Here is a 22,038-nt window from a genome sequence, read left to right as displayed (position 1 = left end):
GCTGGAGTGCAGTGGCACAATCTTGGCTCACTGCAACCTCTGCCTCCTGGGTTCAAGTGATCCTCCTGCCTCAGCCTCCCGAGTAGCTGGGACTACAGGTGTGTGCCACCATGCCCAGCTAATTTTTTTATTTTTGGTAGAGACGGATTTCACCATGTTGGCCAGGATGGTCTCAATCTCTTGACCTCGTGATCCGCCTGCCTCGGCCTCCCAAAGTGCTGGCTTGCAGGCCTAAGCCACTGCACCCAGCCCTTTTTTTTTTTTTTTTTTTTTAGATGGAGTCTCGTTCTGTTGCCCAGGCTGGAGTGCAGTGTCACTATCTCAGCTCACTGCAACCTCCACCTCCTGGGTTCACGCGATTCTCCTGCGTCAGCCTCCCGAGTAGCTGGGATTACAGGTGCACACCACCACACCCGGCTAATTTTTTGTATTTTTAGTAGAGACAGGGTTTCACTATGTTGGCCAGACTGGTCTCGAACTCCTGACCTCGTGATCCACCCTCCTTGGCCTCCCAAAGTGCTGGGATTACAGGCGTGAGCCACCGCGCCCGGCAGCCCTGACTATTTTTAATGAGCCCCCGCCGCAGCAGGCTGGTGTGAAGTGTGTGTTGAGGGATGCTTTGTGAAGAATAAGGCATCACAGAAAGACAGTGCATTGATGGTGCAGTGAAAGCAACATGGGTCTCCTCAACCTGCCCAAGAAACTCATGGCTTTGGGGGAACAATCAAGTGACTAAAATACCTCTCAAGTGAATTCTCATGGTTTTAACAGGAAGAGGAGTGCCAGAATACGGACGATGGGAAAGGTTTGGCTTTCATCCCACAAGGGGTCAGACCCATCCCATCTGTAGACTCTCCAGTCTACCTGCCACAAATTGCTCCCTGCTGGATTCTTTGGAGGTTGTTAAAGGCATTTCCCAATGAAAATACCCTAAAAACTCTGGAAGAACTTGGTTATAAATTAAGTTATAAAATTTTATAACTTAATTTTTCATTTTTAAAACATTTAAAAAATATTATTTACTTTTTGAGACAGGGTCTCGCTGTTACCTAGGCTCGAGCACAGTTGCCCCATCACAGCTCACTGTAGCCTCGACCTCCTAGGCTCAAGTGATTCTCCTGCCTCAGCCCCCTGAGTAGCTGGGACTACACTGTGCCCAGTTTTTTTTTTTTTTTTTGTAGAGACAGGGATTACAGGCGTGAGTCACTGTGCCCAGCCTATCTTTATTTTTTGAGAGAAAGGGTCTTGCTCTGCTGCCCAGGCTAGAGTGTAGAGGCACAACCTTGTCTCACTGCAGCCTCAACCAACTGGGCTAAGATGATTCTTCTGCCTCCATCTCCCAAGGAGCTGGGACGACAGGCATGAGCCACCATGCCCAGCTGATTTTTTTATTTTTTGTAGAGACAGGGTCTCACTTTTTTGTCCAGAATGGTCTTGAACTCCTGGTCTCAAGCAATCCTCCTGCTGTAGCCTTCCAAAGTGTCAGGATTACATGTGAGCCACCATGCCTGGCCACTTAATTTTTTTTCTTACTTTAGTTATTTATTTTTGAGATGGAGTTTCACTCTTGTTGCCCAGCCTGGAGTACAATGGTGCAATCTTGGCTCACAGCAACCTCCGCCTCCCAGGTTCAAGCAATTCTCGTGCCTCAGCCTCCTGAGTAGCCGGGATTACAGGTGGCCGCCACCACGCCCAGCTAATTTTTGTATTTTTAGTGGACACAGGGTTTCACCATGTTGGCCAGGCTGGTCTCGAACTCCTGACCTCAAGTGATCCACTTTGGGCCTCCCAAAGTGCTGGGATTATAGGCATGGGCCACCGTGCCCTGTCACCTTTTTAATTTTTTTAAATAAATAGTGATGGGGTCTCTCTATGTTGTTTAGGCTGGTCTTGAATTCCTGGGCTCAAGTGATCCTCCTACCTTGGCATTACAAAATATTAGGATTATAGGTGCGAGCCACCATGCCCAGCCTTTTTCTTCTAAAGAGACAGTCTTGCTCTATTACCCAGGCTGGAGGGCAGTGGCACAATCACAGCTCACTGCAGCCTTGAACTCCTGGGCTCAAGCCATCCCCCTGGCCTCAACCTCTGGAGTTTCTGGGACTACCGGCATGAGTTACCATGCCTGGCTCCCTAATTTTATAGTTTTTTGTTAAGATATAATACATGACTACATGAGACAAATGTAGGAAAAAAACAGAAGACTTCTCAAATTGTTGCCATTTCAGGGTTTCTGAATACCTGAGGTTTTTCCGAAGAGATGTTGGGTCATTGGCCAGAAGGGTGTTAACCAGGCCGAAGAGCTGCATCACACGCTCATCCTGGCGCAGATCTTCATGGCCTTTTAGAAGGAAAACAAACTCATGCCCGTTGCTGCCTGTAAGGAACAGTGGGAGCGGTGAGTGTACATCAGAGGTCCTCAGCTCTTCAGCTGAGAGCACCACTGCATTCAAGAGATCCCACAGACTACATATGCCTTACCTAATCACACGTTCCTCACAAAAAGAAAAAACAATCTTTAGAATTAATGAAAAGAGTGGCTTTGCCTTTTATGGTTCTCAATGACCAATGTTGTTCAAATTAAAACAAAACAAAATCTGTTTTTGAGGACCAGGAATGGTTAGGCACGGAAATGATCATTCCTGTTTTCCGACCCACTCTGTCCTCCTCTGTTCTGAGAAGCCTGACTCCTACAGGCCGCATCACCTGGGATCCCACTTGGGCGTGGCCAATGGTGGAAGGGTACTGGCAGGAGGTCAGAGGATGGGTAGAGGGAGAGGTCAGGGTATGTGTCCCCCATCACCAGCCTGGCCCCAGTTCTAGAAGCCACCACTCTCTCTGGACTGTAGACTCTGCTAGATGGCCTCTCTGGCATGGTGACGGTTCTAGCTGGGCTCCTTGCTCTTCCAGTTCTGGAGTGTGGGGGTGGGTGAGGGCTGAGTAACAATTTCTCACTTGTGCTTGTTCATGAGCGCTCCTTGTTGATTCTCTTAGCTTTGCTTACACCTCTGGAAACAATTCCTTTCTTAAACTCTCTTTAATTAAACACCCCAAGAACCAGCCTGACCCACATTTTGGTATCAGAAGACAACAGCGCATGCAGAGATAATCACCTGTGGACCATGATTAATTGGTGTTGGTGAATAATCACTGCATTTAAGAAACATTGAGCATTATTAAGAGTGAGAGGTGAGGCTGGGCGCGGTGGCTCACACCTGTAATCCTAACATTTTGGGAGGCCAAGCTGGGCGGATCACCTCAGGTCGGGAGTTTGAGACCAGCCTGGCCAACGTGGTGAAATCCCATCTCTACTAAAAATATAAAAATTAGCTGATTGTGTGGCATGCGCCTGTAATCTCAGCTATTAGGGAGGCTGAGGCACGAGAATCGCTTGAACTCAGGAGGTGGGGTTGCAGTGAGCCGAGAGCACACCACCTCACTCCAGCCTGGGCAACAGAGTGAGACTCTGTCTTGGGGAAAAAAAAAAAAAAAAAGAGCAAGAGGTGGCTGGGCGCAGTGGCTCACACCTGTAATCCCAGCACTTTGGAAGGCCGAGACAGGCGGATCACTTGAGGTCAGAGTTCGAGACCAGCCTGGCCAACATGGTGAAACCCCAACTCTATTAAAAATACAAAAATTAGCCAGGCGTGGTGGTGCATGCCTGTAATCCCAGCTACTCGGGAGTCTGAGACAGGAGAATTGCTTGAACCTGGGAGGTGGAGGTTGCAGTGAGTCAAGATTGCGCCATTAAACTCCAGCCTGGGCAACAAGAGCAAAACTCTGGCTCAAAAAAAAAAAAAAAAGTGAGAGGCCTCAAAGTGCCACCACAGCACTCAGGCCTCACTAAAACATCCCCCATAAGTAACACTCTACCCCAAGGGAAATTCCAGAGCCCACTTGCTTAACAAATCTCACTATGAGAATCCACTTGTTCATTTTACACAATCATTTACCACAGAGACTATGATGGTAAAAAAAAAAAAAAAAAAATTCAAGAGCCAGAAGCCCCCGTTTCAGAGGAGCTAGCACATTCCCTGCTTGCACCCAGCTGCCTCCTCCCTGGCCTCATCAGTCCCCTACACCTGCCTTCCACTGTTACTTCTCTGCCTTGCATGACTTTGTCATTCCCTTTATGTGTGATCATGCTTCACAAAAGCCCAACTACATGAATGAACTAAGTCCTGAGGACATAATGAGAAATTTGCTTGCCCTCTATTTTCCTCTCAATGAGCATGGGAGAGATGTAGCTATGATAGGTGAGTAGTGGGAATGGCAAGCAGTAATTTCAGAAGAGGGAAGGGGTCTCAGCCAGTGTAGGAGGGAGAAGCAGATGACAGAAGTGCACAATGGTCCTTACCCATAAGTGTCAATTTCCGGGGCCTCTGCTTGGATGTGATGACTTGCAAAGACGGTGCTATGGACTGAATGCGAATGATTGGCTGGTTGGGGTCATATGTTCCTGGCACAGCCAATTCAAGGTCCCGGCACATCAGAAGTTTTGGGGAAACATATTGCAGCTCTAAGGATGTGAGCTGTGAATAATTACCAAAGGATTTAGTGTTCTGCCTCCAGGGAGGAATTTAAACGCAATTTAAGTATTTTTCAGTGGATTGCTAATAACAATTACTTGTCCCAAAGCAGAAGTAAAACCAGATGCTTTGGAATGAGTGTTAGAACATTCATAGACAGTAAAACAGAAAGGACTATAATGACAGTTAACCCTGCCAGGAGCCTGAAGATCCTACCTGAGGCAGCTGCTTTGAGATTCGTCGGAACACATGATAATAGAGGTCCCAGGCTTGGGTGAGGTCCTTGACATTCCCTGATTTCATGTACTTCCTGCACCACTCTTGGGCCTCCATTAAATCTCGACCATAGGCCTGAGAGAGAAAGCAGGCACGTTTTCAAGTTATCAAAGTCTCAACCAAGCCAGGAGGCAAAATCCCCAGGCTGACTGCAGATATTCCTCAGGAGCCCGCTGTGGCCTGAAAACACTGGCAGGGGGCTGGAGAAAGCAAGAGCAGAGGTGCAGGCCTCCAACCCTGGAGCTTCCAAACCAGCAGCATGGCTTATAGGGAAGGAAGGGTGAGAGGAGGGATGAGATGACCTCTTGAGAAATCTTAGGCTTTTCCAGTTAAAATTCAGAAGGGTCCCTGTAACTAATTTCTGATGTTTTATGCTCTGTGACCTCCATCAGAGCTCGTTTTATTAAAGTCAGTGGAAAGGCCAGAGGAAAAGAAATCTGACAAAGGCCTTGGGTCACGTCCTTTCATTCTATAAAAACTTTTCTCATTTCATTTTTTTTTAGTGGCAGAATATTTCTACAGGGTTATGTCCTTTCGTGTTTTTTACCCCATACCTGATTAAAGGATGTTTCCTTCAGAGTCTGGGGGCCCCGTTCCATCATAGCATGCAAGGGCTCCAGCACCTCAAACATGCCTTTCACGTTCCTTTCCCCAAAGTACAAACGAGATGCCTCTTCCAGGCCTTCATGCCACATCTCATGCCAGAGGATGGCCACTCGGATCAGCTCCTCGCTCACCTGAAGCCAAGAGAAGAAGGAGAGAAGCACCAAGAATCAGCTAACCTCAGAAAGGTCTGTTTTGGAGACACAGGAGGTACTATTTCCAGCAGTCAGAGGAAGTGCACAGCACCAATGCGAGGAAGAAAAACAATCCCACTCGCGCCCGCCAGCTAAGTGACCAGGGTCTATGAAGCCCCACAGTGGCTCCGACCCACCATCATGGCCTGCTGGACCAGGGTGTTGCTGTGCTCACACATGTTCTTCAGAATCTTGTTGGCTGCATTGTGCCGGGCTGTCGTGGTAGACTTAGAAGCCACTGTCAGCGGGTAGATGAGGGCCTGAGGGAAAAACAGAAGAAACATCTATAAAGGAAATGTGGGTTGGGGAAGAGCTGGTGTGAATTTTAAGGAGAATGACAAAACAAGTGGTGAGTGTCACATTAACATCTGCTTGAGACTACCAGGAAGGGGCTAACTCAGTCTTGGAGGGAACGCTTTCTTTTTAGCAAGGCTCCCGGGCCCTCTGGGACGGCTGGCTGGACAGACCCTCCTGGGCCAGGATGGAACACATGGCTCCCAGTTCCTGCGCTTGTGTCGCCAGGGCAGCTTTTGGAAAGGCTGACCACCAAACCAGTGGTTAGATGAGAAACTGCCCAGAGTCTCCACATACCTGGGGGTGGTACCGACCAATGTCTGTGAGAAGCTGGTGAATGAGACGTCCCACCAAGGGTCTGGGCGTATCAATTCTTGCAATGAGCTGAGGTATAACCTGGTATTCAAAAAGACACAGTATGTAGCATATGAGACTTGAAACAACTAGTTATTCTTCTAGGCAAAGATCAATTCTTTTAACTTGTTTCAGTTGATGCTCTGAAATGGTTCATTCCCTTCCCTTTAGTTTCTAAAAGAAAATAAAGAAAATATGGACACTTGACACTGGGACCGAGCCCTACTTCCTTAGCACTGTATTAACACACACTGCCTTGTGACACTGAACACAGCATGCTTGTAAGAGGAGACACACAGAAGAGAGACTTGGAGCCACCTTCACCTGTAACCAAGTGTCCTCACCTGTAGCCAGGTATCAATCTGGATGGCTTTCACCCCCTCCACTAAGGCCTCATTGACATCTGGCCAGTGACCATAATCAAACCATAAGGTGAGAACTCTGAAAAAGAAATGAGAAAGTCACAGAAAATTTAGTTTCCCAGTTTTTGCCTGCCTGTTTTTCATCTCTAAGGCTCCTGAGAAGAGAGCTGGCAGGGACTCCAACCAGTAACTCTCAAATGTGTTTGGCCTCCCATGGGAGCAGGTGTCTGTGATGGGTGGCAGTGCTCTTGACCGAACACCATAAGAGTCACCCTGAGCAAATGAGCATTTCATCCCAGGTCACCGAGGGGTCACCATGGCATGTATGCAAACATCAAACAAACGAGCCAGGATAACCTTTAGAGAGCCACAAGTCTGCACATGTAAGAGTCGCTGTACGGCAGAGGCAACAGGGACACCTGGCTCTTAGCTGGCTGGAGATCCTCAAATGAAGGAGGACGTGGACCTTGTCACCTTTACCCTCTGGGCTAACTGATTTGAGTCATTTGTTAAGACCTCTCCAAGTTGCTGAGGGATTTTAGAAATACTGTGACTTCAATAGGCAACAGGTGGTCAGAAAAAAGAAATATTGTGATTAACAGATGGGTTAATAATCCCTACATAATAAACCACACATGGAGAGTTCTCACTCCACTTCTCCTCCTCACTCTCTGTAGGTTTCACCCACACAGGTGGGGCCCAGTCAGCTGTTACTCCTTAAATGCAGTGCAGAAAAAAGGCACATACATCGATCTTGGGTGTCCTGATCAGGGTCAGGAAGGGAAAGAGGACTTTTATGTGTGACTTCTAGGTCTTGCCATTAACATGGCCTACCAGAGTTGCATCCTTCCCTTCTCTGATACCTGAGTGTATCCTGGAGGTTGTTGCCTCGTGACAAGGAGATGGAACGGAAGAAGCCCTGGACGGCAGGCACCGTGTACATCAGGAGGGTTTTGGACAGATCCTGTTGGAACACACACGTGTTAGCGACACTCTTGCCTCTGCTTTCTCATCTGTAAAATGGGCGTAAGAGTATACTAACTGTACCTACTTCAAAGGGTGGTTATAACAATTAAATCGGTTAATGCATGAAAAATCTTTAATCATTACCTGGCACATAGCAAAGACTCAATAAATGGCAACTGTATCATAACTGTTATTATCTTGGGCTGACAGTGGCTTCCTGAACAGGATGGAGGGAGGAGGTGGGGCTGAGGCTCTGAACACCCGGATCTCTGGGCCTGCCAGCTGCCCTGGTGCATTCTGAACTGACAGCCCAAGGGGAAGGGGAAGAAGTGGAAGTGGAGAGAAAAAGGCAGAGGACGGACCTCCCAAGCCCCATCCTCAGAGTGGACCCGCAGCTGTGTACAGCCACCCACACACAGGTGCAGCACGTAGAGAATGAGCTCATCCACAGGGAAGCTTGACAAGGAGCTTGCTCTTCAGCATAGAGGCTGCGTCAGCTCCCCAAACACAAATATTCACACACAAAGCCCTGTCTCAGGCAGTGCTGGATGGTAGATAGGCAGTATTTTCCAGCTCCACCTGGCACTTCAGATACAGCCTCAGGTTCCTTTTAAGCTTAACAACGATTCCATTTCTCAGAGAGCCTGGCACCTTGGTTGGTTGTTAATAAGGAAGAAGGGAAGGGTACCTCAGTGACCTTCTTCTGCAGCGGCGATGGGGTGGGGCTGTTCTCGGTGCTCTCGGCCTCGCTCTCACTGTTGCTGCCCTCGGTGCTGGCAGTGGTGGTGGCAGTGGCGGCCGTGGTGGCGGCAGTGGTGGCGTTGGTGATGTTGGCCCCGCTGGCATGACGCAGTTTCTTCTTCTCATCGCGGGCTTGGTTCTGATGTTTGTAGTGTAGCACAGCTTCGAAGTTCATCACTGCCCACGCATGCCAGGCCTGGTTGGGGAGAAAGGCAAGGACAGACACTGGAGCTGTGACCAACAGCAGGGCTCAGAGGAGCGCAAGGTCGATGCTGAGGAACAGCTGCTCCTGCCTGTTCTGTGTGTCCATAAAGCAAACACTTCAAGGAGACACTCAGAAATGGCTGTTTTACTAAATTCAACATGATCCACTCACTTTGTGGAGCACTAACTATATAACGTACTATGAGTGCACTGCGAGAAGGGCACAGCAAGAGGAGCAGGAGAGAGCTCTTGCCTCAAGGGATCTCCCGGCCTCCTAGGGGAGCTCAGGCACAAACCTGAAGACCTAGGTACTCTGCAAGGCACAATGGGAGTAGCAAGGACAGGCATTTGGAAAGCTTTGTCAAGAAGAGGGATTTGGGGTAGGTCTGGAAGAGAGCTGCAGAAGGGCAAGGAGGGAAACAAGAAGGCAGCAGTGGGGACTACTTGGCAAGGGGGAAGAATAAGGCCAGAGATGTGCAGATTGGTTCACGGAAAACAAGCCCATGAATGTGACCGCGCAGGGGATACACACAGGCGAGGAGTGAGAGCGAGGCCAGCAAAGCACGCCTGGAGCAGGCACGGGGCTGGCACTTTCACCCAGAAAGCAGAGCTGCACTGGGTATAAAGTGTACATTTAGGGGAGAGCAGAAGTGGCAAGCAGAAGTGGGGGCAAGCAGCAGTTATCACAATATTTCAAGGGAGCAAAGTTTTGACAGGTCACCAGATAGTGGACAAAGGAAGACATGAAGAGCATAGGAGCCTGACAGAGAAAGAATCTCACTCATCTGCCTGGTCCCAACACCTAGCCCACGGCCTGACAGAGAACCAGTGCTCAATGCTTGAAGGAAGAACCGCTGGTGCTTATTGGGATAAAGGAATACTACTCTCTCTGGGGTTCTGAGCGGCAATGACTCTACAGCGTACCACCACTTGGTTTAGCGAGTGTGAGGCAGAGTTTGCTTCCAGGCATGGTAACTTTGCAGTGATAGTAGGACACTACGTGACCCATTAATAGCTGAACTTTCTGAATAATTGGGAAATTCGTTCGTATGCCTTGCCAAAAACCTTGAACACAGGTGTGTCCGTTTTCTCAACTAAGGAGAATAGGTTGATCACAACTAACCTTTACTTGATGAGTAAGAATTCTACAATGACCCAGGTTTGTTTTTCCATACCTTCATTTATTCACTGAATATCTCTTGTGTATCTGCTATGTGCCTGGCAATGACCTGGGGTCAAGGTGAACAAGACAAACAGTCCTGGCATGCACACAGGGCCATGACGTTGATGGTAGAATACATCATAAAACAAAAGGGACCCACATTAGGAAAACCTTTTAAAAACTAAAACTAAAGTTCCTGAAACCAACTTTTTTCTTGTGATTTGCTTACTTCCTAAAAGCTAAATGAATGAAAGTAACTCTGGTTAGAATACAACTCTGATTAATAAGCTTCCAGTTAATAGTGTTTACCGGATGTATTCCAGCTTTGGACATGAAAGCTGTCCTAGAGAGAGTATTACTCTTATGACAAAATGGATATTTTTCAAACCAGAATGAAGCATGCCTAAACAAAGGTAAGATCTGTATTATAAGTGCTTCTGCAGTCCTCAGATGCAAGTTTAGATTTCAGAGAGATTAATTCACAAAGTATTGGCAAGCCAAGGAAATACTGGAAAGACATCAATGACATCTGCCACACCAAGTAGTTACCAGGAAGCCTCTCAAAAAGAAATAAAAAAGTATATTCTCACCAAAGATATATACTTCCAAAAATCACCCCTCCATCAATCACATCTTTTATATATTTTCTAATTCTGTTTATCTCTTTCAAAAGTTTCCTGTAACATAACAGGATGTTACTTGGATCTTTCCAATAAAAACAAAGAAAGTTAAGTTCTTAGCTGAGGAGCAGGCAAGGATGCAAATCAGAAAAACGCTGAGCAAGAACAGATGACCTAAGGGAAGATGTCGCTCCAGAGATTAACCATGTGTCCAGATGCTCCCAGGAAAACAAGCAGCTCAGAGTCTATAAGACAGCAGCAATCCTCAACACCACATACACATAATAATGGTGTAACAAGTATTTCTCCAATAATCTTTCTGTATTAATTAAACTTGTAGGGGGAAATGCAGGCTCCCTGGGCCTCTTATAGATAGGCTCCAGGGACTCAAGAAGTAAGTTCACAGCATCAGCCTAGCTCCGCAGAAGCTCAGCTGTAACCACGAGCACACAGGAGGACATGAGCCAGCCAGGGTGCTGGGTCTCACAGGTGGCCTGCTTCTGATCACCTTGTACCAGCTGCGGTCGTGCTCTGTGGCGGCGCTGTAGTACTGCAGCACTTTGGGGATTGTGCTCTCATTGATGCCCTGTAGATTCAGCTGCCACTCTCCAAGTTTCAGGAAGCATCTGGAAGCAGAGAAACAAGCCCCCATGACATTCCCTCCTCAAAACAGCCCTCCTAAGAGGACCACAAATTGTTAGGGGACACTGAAGCCCTTCTGGTATTTCCTCTTGTTCTCAAGAGGCAATGTGAAGGAGCTAGCAAAATTTTCAGCCATATGCAAGAAAGGAGATGGGCTTTTGGAATACATTTTTAAGATACCATCTTTCCATCTTGACCTTGGTCTCTCAATGACAGCATAAACCATGTACCTGGTACAGATAGGTCTGTATGGACTTATCTACCCCAAACCCAATTTTTTGTGGGTGACAGTTGTTGAGAGTTACTTCTTTATTGATTGCTATATGGCTTCTCCCTTACTTTTCCCTTCGCCTCCATTCTTTGTAATGAGATTAGCCCACATTTACTGACTGCTACTGTATTCCAAGTGCTGCTTGAAATGCTTGGCATTGTACTCTTTGCATTAATCCTCACACTACTTTATACCACCCTAGGAAATAGAAACTGTTACTATCCCTTTTATATTGGTAACTGAGGCATAGAGAGGTTAAGTCACTTCTCTGAAGTCAAATATCAAATCTGCAGCATAGAGTGGCACAGTGGCTCACACCTATAATCCCAGCATTTTGGAAGGCTGTGGAGGGAGGCTGGCTGGAGCACAGGAGTTTGAGACCAGCCTGGGCAACATTAAACTTGTAGGAGGAAATGCAGGCTCTATGCCTGTTCTTTTGTAGAGACCTCATTTCTACAAAAAACTAGCCAGTGTGGTGGCACGTGCCTATAGCTACTTGGGAAACTGAGGTGGGAGGATTGCTTAAGCCCAGGAGATCAAGGCTATACTCTAGCCTGGGTGACACAGCAAGACCATCTCAAAAAAAAAAGGGGGGGGGGGCAGCATATCTGACATTTGAAAACAAGGACTCTAAAACCAGACGCCAGGAGAACAGCACATGGGTGCTCTTGGGCTGCTGAACCTAGGAAAGCAAGTGGCAGAGACTTTGAGAGCAGCATGCTTTGGTGGTTGGCTGGGATCCCTACTGGAAAAGGAAAGAGAGATGTCAGCAATCAGCCACCCAAGAAGCCTTGAACTCCTCCTTGCTGCAGAAGCTGCTGGGATGACAGGGCTGGAATGTGACTTGCCCCAGGTCAGTGGGGACCTCACCGGGCCATGAGCTTGTGCAGTTCCTGCTTATGCTGCTGGTCCTCAGTAGCGATGGCATGCTGGGCCTGTTGCTGCATGGTCTGGACAAAATGCTGCATGTGCTGGAAGGCATCGATCTGTAACAGGACAAAGGCACAGAGAGCCACTTGGCTTGCGGCCCAGCTTCAGAGGAAGGGAGCTACCGTTCATCTGATAGGCATGAGTCAACCCCTCTCCAAACAGAATACCCTAGAGCACAGAATGACGACCCCATAGGACAGAGGACCAGGGTGTGATACTGGGAGAGACTGGGCTTTTCAAAAAGATTCATGACTTATTCAACTCAAGTCTTGGCTCTCCTTTGCCAACTATAATTACCAGTTTTATAAGCCTTGGCAAAGTTTCATGCCTGGCTACCCCAAATAAAAATTCCTACAAAGTAATTTGAAACAACTGCTTACTTCACTATCAATATGTTACCCTGGGGGATATTAGGCTTTTGGGAATTGTTTCAGGCTAATAAAACTTTGGTATTTGTTTACAACACCAGGGTACCTTGGACAGTCCAGTGGAGCAAAAACTATGGATTTAAAAATCATATAGCACCCAAATAAGAACACAGATTTGGGGTGAAAACCCTCATGCATTCACAGGGAATAGGGAGAAGATATTAGCTCAGCAAACATCTGGTTGAACAGGGTGACTTAGGGGCAAAATCTCCAGAGCACCCTAAAGCAGCTAGATCTATTTATACTACCGGCTTGTATACAAAGTGAGCAGAGGGCATGTGAGTCAGGAACAGACAGCTGAACTGAGGAAGGGCAGAGACAGAATCACAGATCTGAGACTACTGTACAAGCCCGCCACATCCAGTTGAACCAGCATCTTGATAAGTGGGGTCCATATCACTTTTAAAGGGAAAAACAAATCTTTTCTGGTTTTTCTAGAGGGGGGAAAACCCACAAATAGAAACAAAAATAATAATAAAGGGCTTCAAGGATGGAGATAGAATGTACAAACACCAAAACTCAAATGGAAAAATGGCAAAATCTAAATGCATTAACACAGGGAAAGGAAACATTATATGAGAGAATGTGAAAAAGAGGCAATGTGTTCTGTGCTGCAGGAGAAGGAAAAAATCAAGACTTCAGATAAATAACAGTTCTCCTTATGGTAAATCATATAAGAGGTATTTTTGTTTGTTTTAAATAAAAACATGTTAGCCAGGTGCAGTGGCTCACACCTGTAATCCCAGCACTTTAGGAGGCCGAGGCGGGTGGATCACCTGAGGTCAGGAGTTCCAGACCAGCCTGGCCAACATGGTGAAACCTGTCTCTACCAAAAATACAAAAATTAGCCGGGCGTGGTGGGGCGCGCCTGTAATCCCAGCTATTTGGGAGGCTGAGGCAGGAGAATTGCTTGAACCCGGGAGGCAGAGGTTGTAGTGAGCCAAGATCGTGCCACTGCATTCCAACCTGGGCAACAGAGTGAGACTGTCTCAAAAAAAAAAAAAAAAAAAAAAAAGAAAGAAAGAAAAGAAAAGAAAAAAGGCTGGGTGTGGTGGCTCACGCCTGTAATCTCAGCACTTTGGGAGGCCAAGGTGGGTGGATCACCTGAGGTCAGGAGTTCGAGACCAGCCTGGCCAATATGGTGAAACCCCATCTCTACTAAAAATACAAAAATTAGCTGGGCGTGGTGGTGGCTGCTTGTAATCCCAGCTACTCAGGAGGCTGAGGCAGGAGAATTGCTTGAACCTGGAGGCAGAGGTTGCAGTGAGCCAAGATCACACCACTGCACTCCAGTTTGGGTGACAAGAGCGAAACTCTGTCTCAAAAAAACAAACAAACAAACAAACAAACAAAAAACATGTTAGTGATGATGGCCTTGAAGAAAATGAAACTCCCTAGCTTGGGGGCCAGGACCAACCTCAGATGCTTTTCAATATAAGGAATTAATTGGCATGAAGAGATTGGGTTAACCCAGAGCCAGAATGACATGACAAACAATTGATCAAGCAGCTAATCCATGCATGAGGACAGGGCAGGCACACAGATGTTCCAACACTTAACAAGACACCTGTCTCCCTCAGACATCTGTCTTCACAGGGATCCATTACTCACCACCAACTTTGAAAAATGAACTACAATAGCATCCCACACTTGGGAAGTGATAAATGTTCCTTTAATTTTAATTTTTTTAATTTAAATTTTTATTCCTTTAGAGACAGGGTCTCTCACTCTGTTACCCAGGCTGAAGTGCAGTGGTGCAATGATAGCTCACTGCAGACTTGAACACTTTTGCTCAAGTGATCCTCCTACCTCAGCCTCCCAGTAGCTGAAACTACAGGCACACACCACCATGCCCAGTTAATTTTAATTTTAATTTTTAGTAGAGATGAGGTCTTGCTATGTTGCCCAGGTTGGTCTCAAATTCCTGGGCTCAAGCAATCTTCCCACCACGGCCTCCCAAAGTGCTGGGATTACAGGTGTGAACCACCCTTTAGTTTTTTTTTTTTTCTAGGAGAACTACATTGACCAGTCTTAAATCTGATTTTTTTTTTTTTTTTTGAAACAGAGTTTCGCTCTTGTCACCCAGGATGGAGTGCAGTGGCGTGATCTTGGCTCACTGCAACCTCTGCCTCCCAGGTTCAAGCGATTCTCCCACCTCAACTTCCTGAGTAGCTGGGAGTACAGGTATGCATCACCACACCTGGCTAATTTTTGCATTTTTAGTAGAGACGGTGCTTCACCATGTTGCCCAGGCTGGTCTCAAACTCCTGACCTCAAGTGATTCGCCTGCCTCAGCCTCCCAAAGTGCTGGGATCATAGGCGTGAGCCACCACACCTGGCTTAAATCTGATTAAAAAAAAAAAAAAAAGAATTGGGAGGCGGTAGTAAAAAAACTCAATCACCAAAAAGGTGATAACTCAGTGTGATCATTGCATACGTCACGCAGGTAGGAGCTAAACTAGGAACTCTGATAGTAGGTGCTTTTCAGAGCCCATAAGCTACCTGTCATCAACAATCCAGACACTGGGTTTAAACTCTTTGGTGGACTTAATAAGGAGCTGAACAAAATATAAACTGCCAAAGCTGGGGAGGCTGGGTATTAAGTTTGGATTTGAAGCCCAATATTTTGTTTATCCAGCATAAGAGAATCCAGTATCTTTCTACTGTATAGTACAAGGCAACTTATTTTCAAGGAATTGGAAAATTTCTATTTAAAATTTGTTTTCTCCATCCCCAGGAAATGAAAAAAGGGAAAAGTGATTCTTTCTCTCTTATAAATGAAGGACCTGTCACTTGGAAGAAGGGGCTTCTCATAGACCCACAGGATTTTAGCTAGGCACAATATTCTGGTTCTAGATTGCATGGGTGGGTTTGTGGGCAAGAACAATGGCCTTGGCTCAGTGAAATTTTACAGAAGGACCAGCCTGTCTCTGGACTCTGTGAAGTGTCTTGTCTAGGAAAACATGATACATATACCCATAGCCTGATGCCTTCCAGGATAACAGGGTCTGCTTTTCCCACAAATACTTTCCTTTGCCTCAGGCGAGGCAGAGCATGATTCTTGTTTACAGTGGAGGAAAGTAAGGCTCAGTGAGTGTCTTGCTCAGCAGCACAATTATTAAGTAGTCAGTTTTCCTTGGGTAGCTCCTTAACTATGAAGATATGACATCTCTAGTTCTGGGCTTGAAGTCCCAGCACTTTACTTTAAATAGGTTCCTGATTTTTAATTCCACAGAATTTGGGCTACTAAGAAAGACTATTCCATGGAGAAGTTGGGCTGGGGTCTTATGTTGAAAGAAGCCACTCCTTGCTTGAGATATTACCCAAAAGACTTCTTTGGCCTGCCTTGGGCAAGACAGTCAAAGACTTGGAGGCTATACATAGGAGGGAAACCAGACTATACTCAGATCCAGCACCTTCTGTTTTTCTCATTTGCCTGGAGGAGGTCAGGCTTTGAATCAGAAATGCTCTGGCCTGGGAGGCTCACAGAGACTGAAAAATAAAACAAAACAACAAAAAAACAAATAAAATCTCCAAGCTGCACATTTGAAGAAGGAAACTTAGGTCATTGGTACTGCAGTAAATCCCAAAGACCAGGTGCCTGGGTACAGGCTGGCTGATCCCACTCTGGGTGGTATTCACAGCCACCCTGATTCAGTCATGTATAAAATTAGTCAATTTCTAGACCCAGTCCCCAGATCTCCTAAGTGTGCCTTCTGCAGAAACACAACTTCTATTTTATGAGATCTTCCCACAGCAAAGGCTCCAGTGGCTGGGTTTTATTCCTCTCTCATCTCAGGTACCTCACTGTGGGGGTCACAATGGGGAGAGAAGGCTAGTGAGACTCCCTCTTCCTTTTAAGAAGGAGGAAGGGGAAGCCAAAGCAGGTGCTGACTTTGCCTCCAGGGCCTACTGTTTATTAGTCCTCAGCATCATCCAGGCAGATTGTTTAAAGAAAAAAACCCCCAAACCAGGAGCCATATCTATTTCCCAAGGGCTTGTCTGTACATAAAGTCAGAAGAATTCTACATTGGCTTCAAGATAACTTTCCCTCCTGGTTTCAGCATTATACCCTGCATGTTATTCCTTTTGAATCCAAACTGATGACAGGAGAGGAGACCAGAAGTCTGAAAAACCCAAATTGGTCTTATGAAAGTTCTAGTCTGTGTATTTACAAATCTGCTCTTTTTTGTACCAAACAGCCCATCTTCTCTTAGGGGTAGAAAGTGTGCCCTTTCTATGTCCCAGCACTTTCTAGATACAAATACATATAACTGTGATCACATTCATTGGTTTGATCAATGGTATACACGCCATCTCCTCAACTATGATTCACTCTATGAAATCAGGCCAAATAGCTTCGTAACAGGAAGAGACTCCCTGACATTGTGAGTAGGTGGTTTAAACACTGTTTCTTTTCTGGCCTTAAAGAGGCAGAGAGAAGCAGATTAGGCGAGCATTCTGGAGAAGGTGGTCTGTTCTGGATGCGTTGGGATACAGACCTTGCGGGCACTCTTCCACATGTTTTTCATGTAGGCATAGGTCACCTGAGGGTGAACTGTTGGCAGAGGATGGTCAAGTTGCCGAGACGGATCAACTCCCAGGAGCAACACTAAAGTTTTATGAGCAAGAGCCTTAAAAATAAGAGAAACTGGGTTATAGACAGAACTGGACAGCCCAGGGACACCATGGGGCCCTACCTGCCCATGTGGGTGGGTGTTTGTCACTCACCAGCCTGCCACTCTTGCCGCACAGGCTTGCATACTTGAGCCAGGTTCTCATGTCTTCATGAGGACTGACCACAAGGGACCGCACCATAAGGATTTTCTGCCAGTCCTCTACGATACGCTGGCAGCCCTGGAACATTCAGAAGTGAAGATTAGATATGTCTTCTGATACACTGTTTTTGTGGCAGAGTCTTGCTCTGTCGCCCAGGCTGGAGTGCAGTGGTGCAATCTTGGCTCACTGCAACCTCTGCCTCCCGGGTTCAAGCAATTCTCCTGCCTCAGCCTCCAGAGTAGCTGGGATTACAGGCGTGTGCCATCATGCCTGGCTAAGTTTTGTATTTTTAGTAGAGACGGGGTTTCAGCATCTTGGCCAGGCTGGTCTTGAACTCCTGACCTTGTGATCCAACCGTCTTGGCCTCCCAAAGTGCTGGGATTACAGGCGTGAGCCAGCGCGCCCGGCCTTTTCTTGTATTTTTAATAGAGATGGTGTTTCACCATGACGGCAAGGCTGCTCTCGAACTCCTGACCTTAACTGATCTGCCTGCTTCGGCTCCCAAAGTTCTGGGATTACAGGCACGAGCCACCATGCCTGGCCTTCTGATACATTTTAACTTCCCTGCAAGCCACAGCCAAATCCACTGTGAAACACAACAGAGATTTGCTGATAGAATCTCAGCTTTCTCAGGTTAAGGGTACTGTGAGTGAAATACCCTTAGGCAGCAGTCCCCAACCTTTCTGGCACCAGGGACTAGTTTTGTGGAAGACAATTATTCCACAGATTGGGTGGGGGGCGGGGGGATGGTTTTCAGATGACTGTTTCACCTCAGATCATCAGGCATTAGATTCTCATAAGGAGCATGCAACCTAGATCCCTTGCATGCGCAGTTCATAATAGGGTTCATGCTCCTATGAGAATCCAGTGTGGCTGCTGATCTGACAGGAGGTGGAGCTTGCCCATCCCTCACCTCCTGCTGTGCCTCCCGGTTCCTAACAGGCTACTCACCGGTCCCCGGCCCCGGGTCTGGGGACCCTTGCCCTTAGGGGCGTCTCAGCAGTTTGAGAGATGGTATAGCATGGGTTTGGAGCTTGAATCCTGCCTCTGTCACTTGCTACCCTATGTGACTTTGGGCAAATCACTTAACCTCTGACAGATCTGTAGGGTGGAATAAAAATAGTACCAGTTTCATAGGGATACGGTGAGGATTAAATAAATTAAATGATTGATTCCAATTTATTTTGTGAATGGTGAATAACACATAATACATCTTCAACTTTAAAATTTTGTTTCAGTCTTTCTGGTTGAAGATGACTATCACTGACAAAGATATTAAATTTAAAATGTATCATTCAAAGTTGAAAAATGAATTAAATGTAAAGAAGTTTAAAAATTTTTGAAGTGACATTGTTTTTAAGTTGGTAGCATTTATATTTCTGAAGTTATTAAAGCCTAAACCTCCATTAAGACTTCTGGAAAAAAAAAAAAAAAAGACTGTTGAGATGCCATGTATGTTGGCATCTTTGATTCTTTCTTCTTCATTTCTACTCATCTCAGATCAAAAAGTATACACAGAAGGGGAAATGCTTCATTCAGTTACACTTAGAAATTCTTCTTTCTTTTTTTTTGATAGGGTCTCACTCTGTCACCCAGGCTGGAGTAAAGTGGTGCAATAATGGCTCACTGCAGCCTCAACCTCCCAGGTTCAAGCGATCCTCCCGCCTCAACCTCCTGAGTAGCTGGGACTATGGGCGCACATCACATCTGGCTAATTTTTGTATTTTTTGAAGAGATGGGGTTTTGCCACATTGCCAAGGCCGGTCTCAAACTCCTGGGCTTAAGCTATCTGCCTGCCTCAGCCTCCCAATGTGCTGGGATTACAGGTGGGATCATTCTTGTCTCCCAGGCTGGAGTGCAGTGGCTCGGTCTCGGCTCACTGCAACCTCTGCCTCCAAGGTTCAAGCAATTCTTCTGCCTCAGCCTCTGAGTAGCTGGAACTACAGGTGTGTGCCACCATGCCTGGCTAATTTTTGTATTTTTAGTAGATATGGGGTTTTGCTATGTTGGCCAGCCTGGTCTTGAACTCCTGACCTCAAGCAATCCACCCACCTCGGCCTCCTAAAGTGCTGGGATTACAGGAATGAGCCACTGTGCCTGGCCACAAATTCTTTATACTTAAAAAAAAAGAAAAAAGGCGGGGCACGGTGGCTCATGCCTGTAATCCCAGCACTTTGGGAGGCTGAGGTGGGGGGATCACAAGGTCAGGAGATCGAGATCATCCTGGCTAATACGGTGAAACCCCGTCTCTACTAAAAAAAAAAAAAAAAAAAAAAAAAAATTAGCCAGGCGTGGTGGTGGGTGCCTGTAGTCCCAGCTACTCAGGAGGCTGAGGCAGGAGAATGGCGTGAACTTGGGAGGCGGAGCTTGCAGTAAGCCGAGATCGTGCCACTGCACTCCAGCCTGGGGGACTCAGCGAGACTCCGTCTCAAAAAAAAAAAAAAAATAAATAAATAAAATAAAATAATAAAAAAGTGAATTAATTATCAAAGGGGCTTAAGCTAATTTTACATCTAACAACTATAGAGAGTCAGGTTGGGGACCGCTGCCTAAGGGTATTTCACTCACAGTACCCTTAACCTGAGAAAGCTGAGATTCTATCAGCAAATCTCCATTGTGTTTCACAGTGGATTTGGCTGTGGCCTGCAGGGAAGTTAAAATGTATCAGAAGGCCAGGCATGGTGGCTCATGCCTGTAATCCCAGAACTTTGGGAGCCGAAGCAGGCAGAACTCCTTTTTTTTTTTTTTTTGGAGATGGAGTCTCATTCTGTCCCTCAGGCTGGAGTGCAGTGGCGCAATCTTGGCTCACTGCAACCTCTGCCTCCCAGGTCCAAGCGATTCTCCTGCCTCAGCCTCCCAAGTAGCTGGGATTACAGGTGTGCGCCACCACACCTAGCTAATTTTTGTATTTTTTTCTTTTAGCAGAGAGGGGGTTTCTCTATGTTGGCCAGGCTAAGTCTCAAACTCCTGACCTCAAGCGATCCACCTGCCTCAGCCTCCCAAAGTGCTGGGATTACAGGTGTGAGCCACCATGCCTGGCCAAGTGAACTCCTTTTTCATCCTTGTTGATAAGAAGTCAGACTCAGAAGGGGAATTCCTGAGATCTACTGCTTCATGGTAAATTCCATGAACCCATGGAGCTGTCCTCCATGGAGATAAACTTAAAAGTCTAGCGACAATGATCTCAGGCTTTTAGCTATGATAAGATGCAGTCTGAGCCTGACTGGAGAACCCAAGGCAAGAAGAGACCCAGCGCCAGTAAGGCTGACCTCTCTAACTGCCCTATGGGAAGGTCTTAGGAACCAAAAGCATTGGTGCAACTCCAAAGAAAAGTAACAAACATGTATTTTTCCACTACTATAATACTGGTTGGGGATTTTAATTTAAATGATTTGACCACAAAATGGCAGTTTTCTAGCCCCAGCAGTTCATTTGACAGCAAGCCATCCACAAGAGCCAAATTTCCACTATAAATGTAATGCTTTACTTTCAGGCCTTGGACCACATTTTTCCATCCCATGAAGTGTGACAACAATGATTTCGAAAGTTAAAATAACAGAAAAAAGTACATTGAGTGATTGTTTTTTGTGACTTCTCACCAATAGTTAGGTTCTCCCAGATGCTGAAATAATTTGGCCTCCTGTAAGCCAAAAAGCATCTTGCTGCCTCAAGATAGGAAAGTCACGAAGGCTTAAGGTGGTGGCAGTGTCCTGGACCCAGTAAAGTCAGACAGGCATCTCTCTTCCCAGGACTCATTCCATGCCTCCCCTCTCCTCTAAGTCTACATTTGGATCAAGTCCCACTTGTCAGACTGTCAGAAGGTTCATCAGATCTCTGCTGTAGAAACTCTTTATTATAGGCATTTCAAAGAATTGGGGTGTGTACAAATCAAGTGGGAAATGCTTATTTGTGGAATTCTTTCTGGTGCCCAGGAGACAATTTTCCATCAAAACATTCACTGGGCATTTCATAATTACTAATAAAACATGTAAAAGAACTGTATGTGCTCATTTCAGAGCCATAAATGACTATATTCATAGATGTTCCTTTGCCCATTGCTCTTTCCTGTCCAGGGGAATGTGCCCTGAGCTTCCTAGGCAGGAATGTGTTTGGAGTCAAAAGGTTTTGTCGCAGCCTACTGAGACGCCTGGAAGCACAAACTTCAATTGGTCTGAAGCGAGAATTTGGAATTAGCAATTAGGTGGGGATCTAGTTGAGAGGAAATGGTTTATAACTGGGGGGATGGATTATGATAGGTAGGGAGACAAATGGTTTCTGGAGTGGTAAAGGCTTTCTCTCTTTTTTCTTTTGCTGATGAACTTCCTATCCTACCCACTCAAGGAATGGGAGAACTGGCCATCCTTCCCAGAACATTTAGACTCCTGACTCCCAGACCTGGAGTGACAGTTTCTCATGTTAAAATGATCAGAATGTGACAATGAAAACACTGATGGAGGACTTGGGAAAGCTTCTCTACAAGCGGAAACTGCAGTGGAAGAAAAGTCTCAATAGAGGCGACAGGATGACTCTGACCTAAGTAACTATAAATAGCAGGAGTTGGCCAATGAGAACCTAAGGCAATCCCATCTGAAAAGCTGGTGCAGGTGGCCTCCAAGTGTAGTTAGAGCAGTGGTTCTTAGCTTTGGCTGGTGGAATCATCTGGGGGAACCTGAAAAGATACTG

At 46.3% G+C, this 22,038-nt stretch overlaps 1 protein-coding gene across 6 annotated transcripts in view; it reads right to left on the bottom strand.

The window, feature by feature from the left end:
* The window catches only part of MTOR (mechanistic target of rapamycin kinase), a 157,150-nt gene that overhangs the window by 16,377 nt on the left and 118,735 nt on the right, over positions 1-22,038 (bottom strand). For all 6 annotated transcript variants that reach the window (XR_010148262.1, XR_010148265.1, XR_010148263.1 and 3 more), the window contains 13 exons: positions 17,308-17,433; positions 17,079-17,210; positions 12,089-12,204; positions 10,814-10,931; positions 8,267-8,515; positions 7,476-7,576; positions 6,595-6,691; positions 6,194-6,292; positions 5,740-5,862; positions 5,360-5,542; positions 4,746-4,880; positions 4,358-4,532; positions 2,242-2,377 (listed from right to left, as the gene is read on the bottom strand). Coding sequence is in view for 3 of the 6 variants with exons in the window: in XM_016953950.4 (XP_016809439.2) it covers positions 2,242-2,377; positions 4,358-4,532; positions 4,746-4,880; positions 5,360-5,542; positions 5,740-5,862; positions 6,194-6,292; positions 6,595-6,691; positions 7,476-7,576; positions 8,267-8,515; positions 10,814-10,931; positions 12,089-12,204; positions 17,079-17,210; positions 17,308-17,433 (1,790 nt within the window). In the remaining 3 variants the exon portion in view is untranslated. The remainder of the gene's footprint in view (positions 1-2,241; positions 2,378-4,357; positions 4,533-4,745; positions 4,881-5,359; positions 5,543-5,739; positions 5,863-6,193; positions 6,293-6,594; positions 6,692-7,475; positions 7,577-8,266; positions 8,516-10,813; positions 10,932-12,088; positions 12,205-17,078; positions 17,211-17,307; positions 17,434-22,038) is intronic.

This window comes from Pan troglodytes, chromosome 1 (genome assembly GCF_028858775.2).
Source record: "Pan troglodytes isolate AG18354 chromosome 1, NHGRI_mPanTro3-v2.0_pri, whole genome shotgun sequence".
Lineage (NCBI taxonomy): Eukaryota > Metazoa > Chordata > Mammalia > Primates > Hominidae > Pan > Pan troglodytes.
Note: the sequence above shows the minus strand (reverse complement) of the source record. Positions and strands in the feature narration are given on the sequence as shown.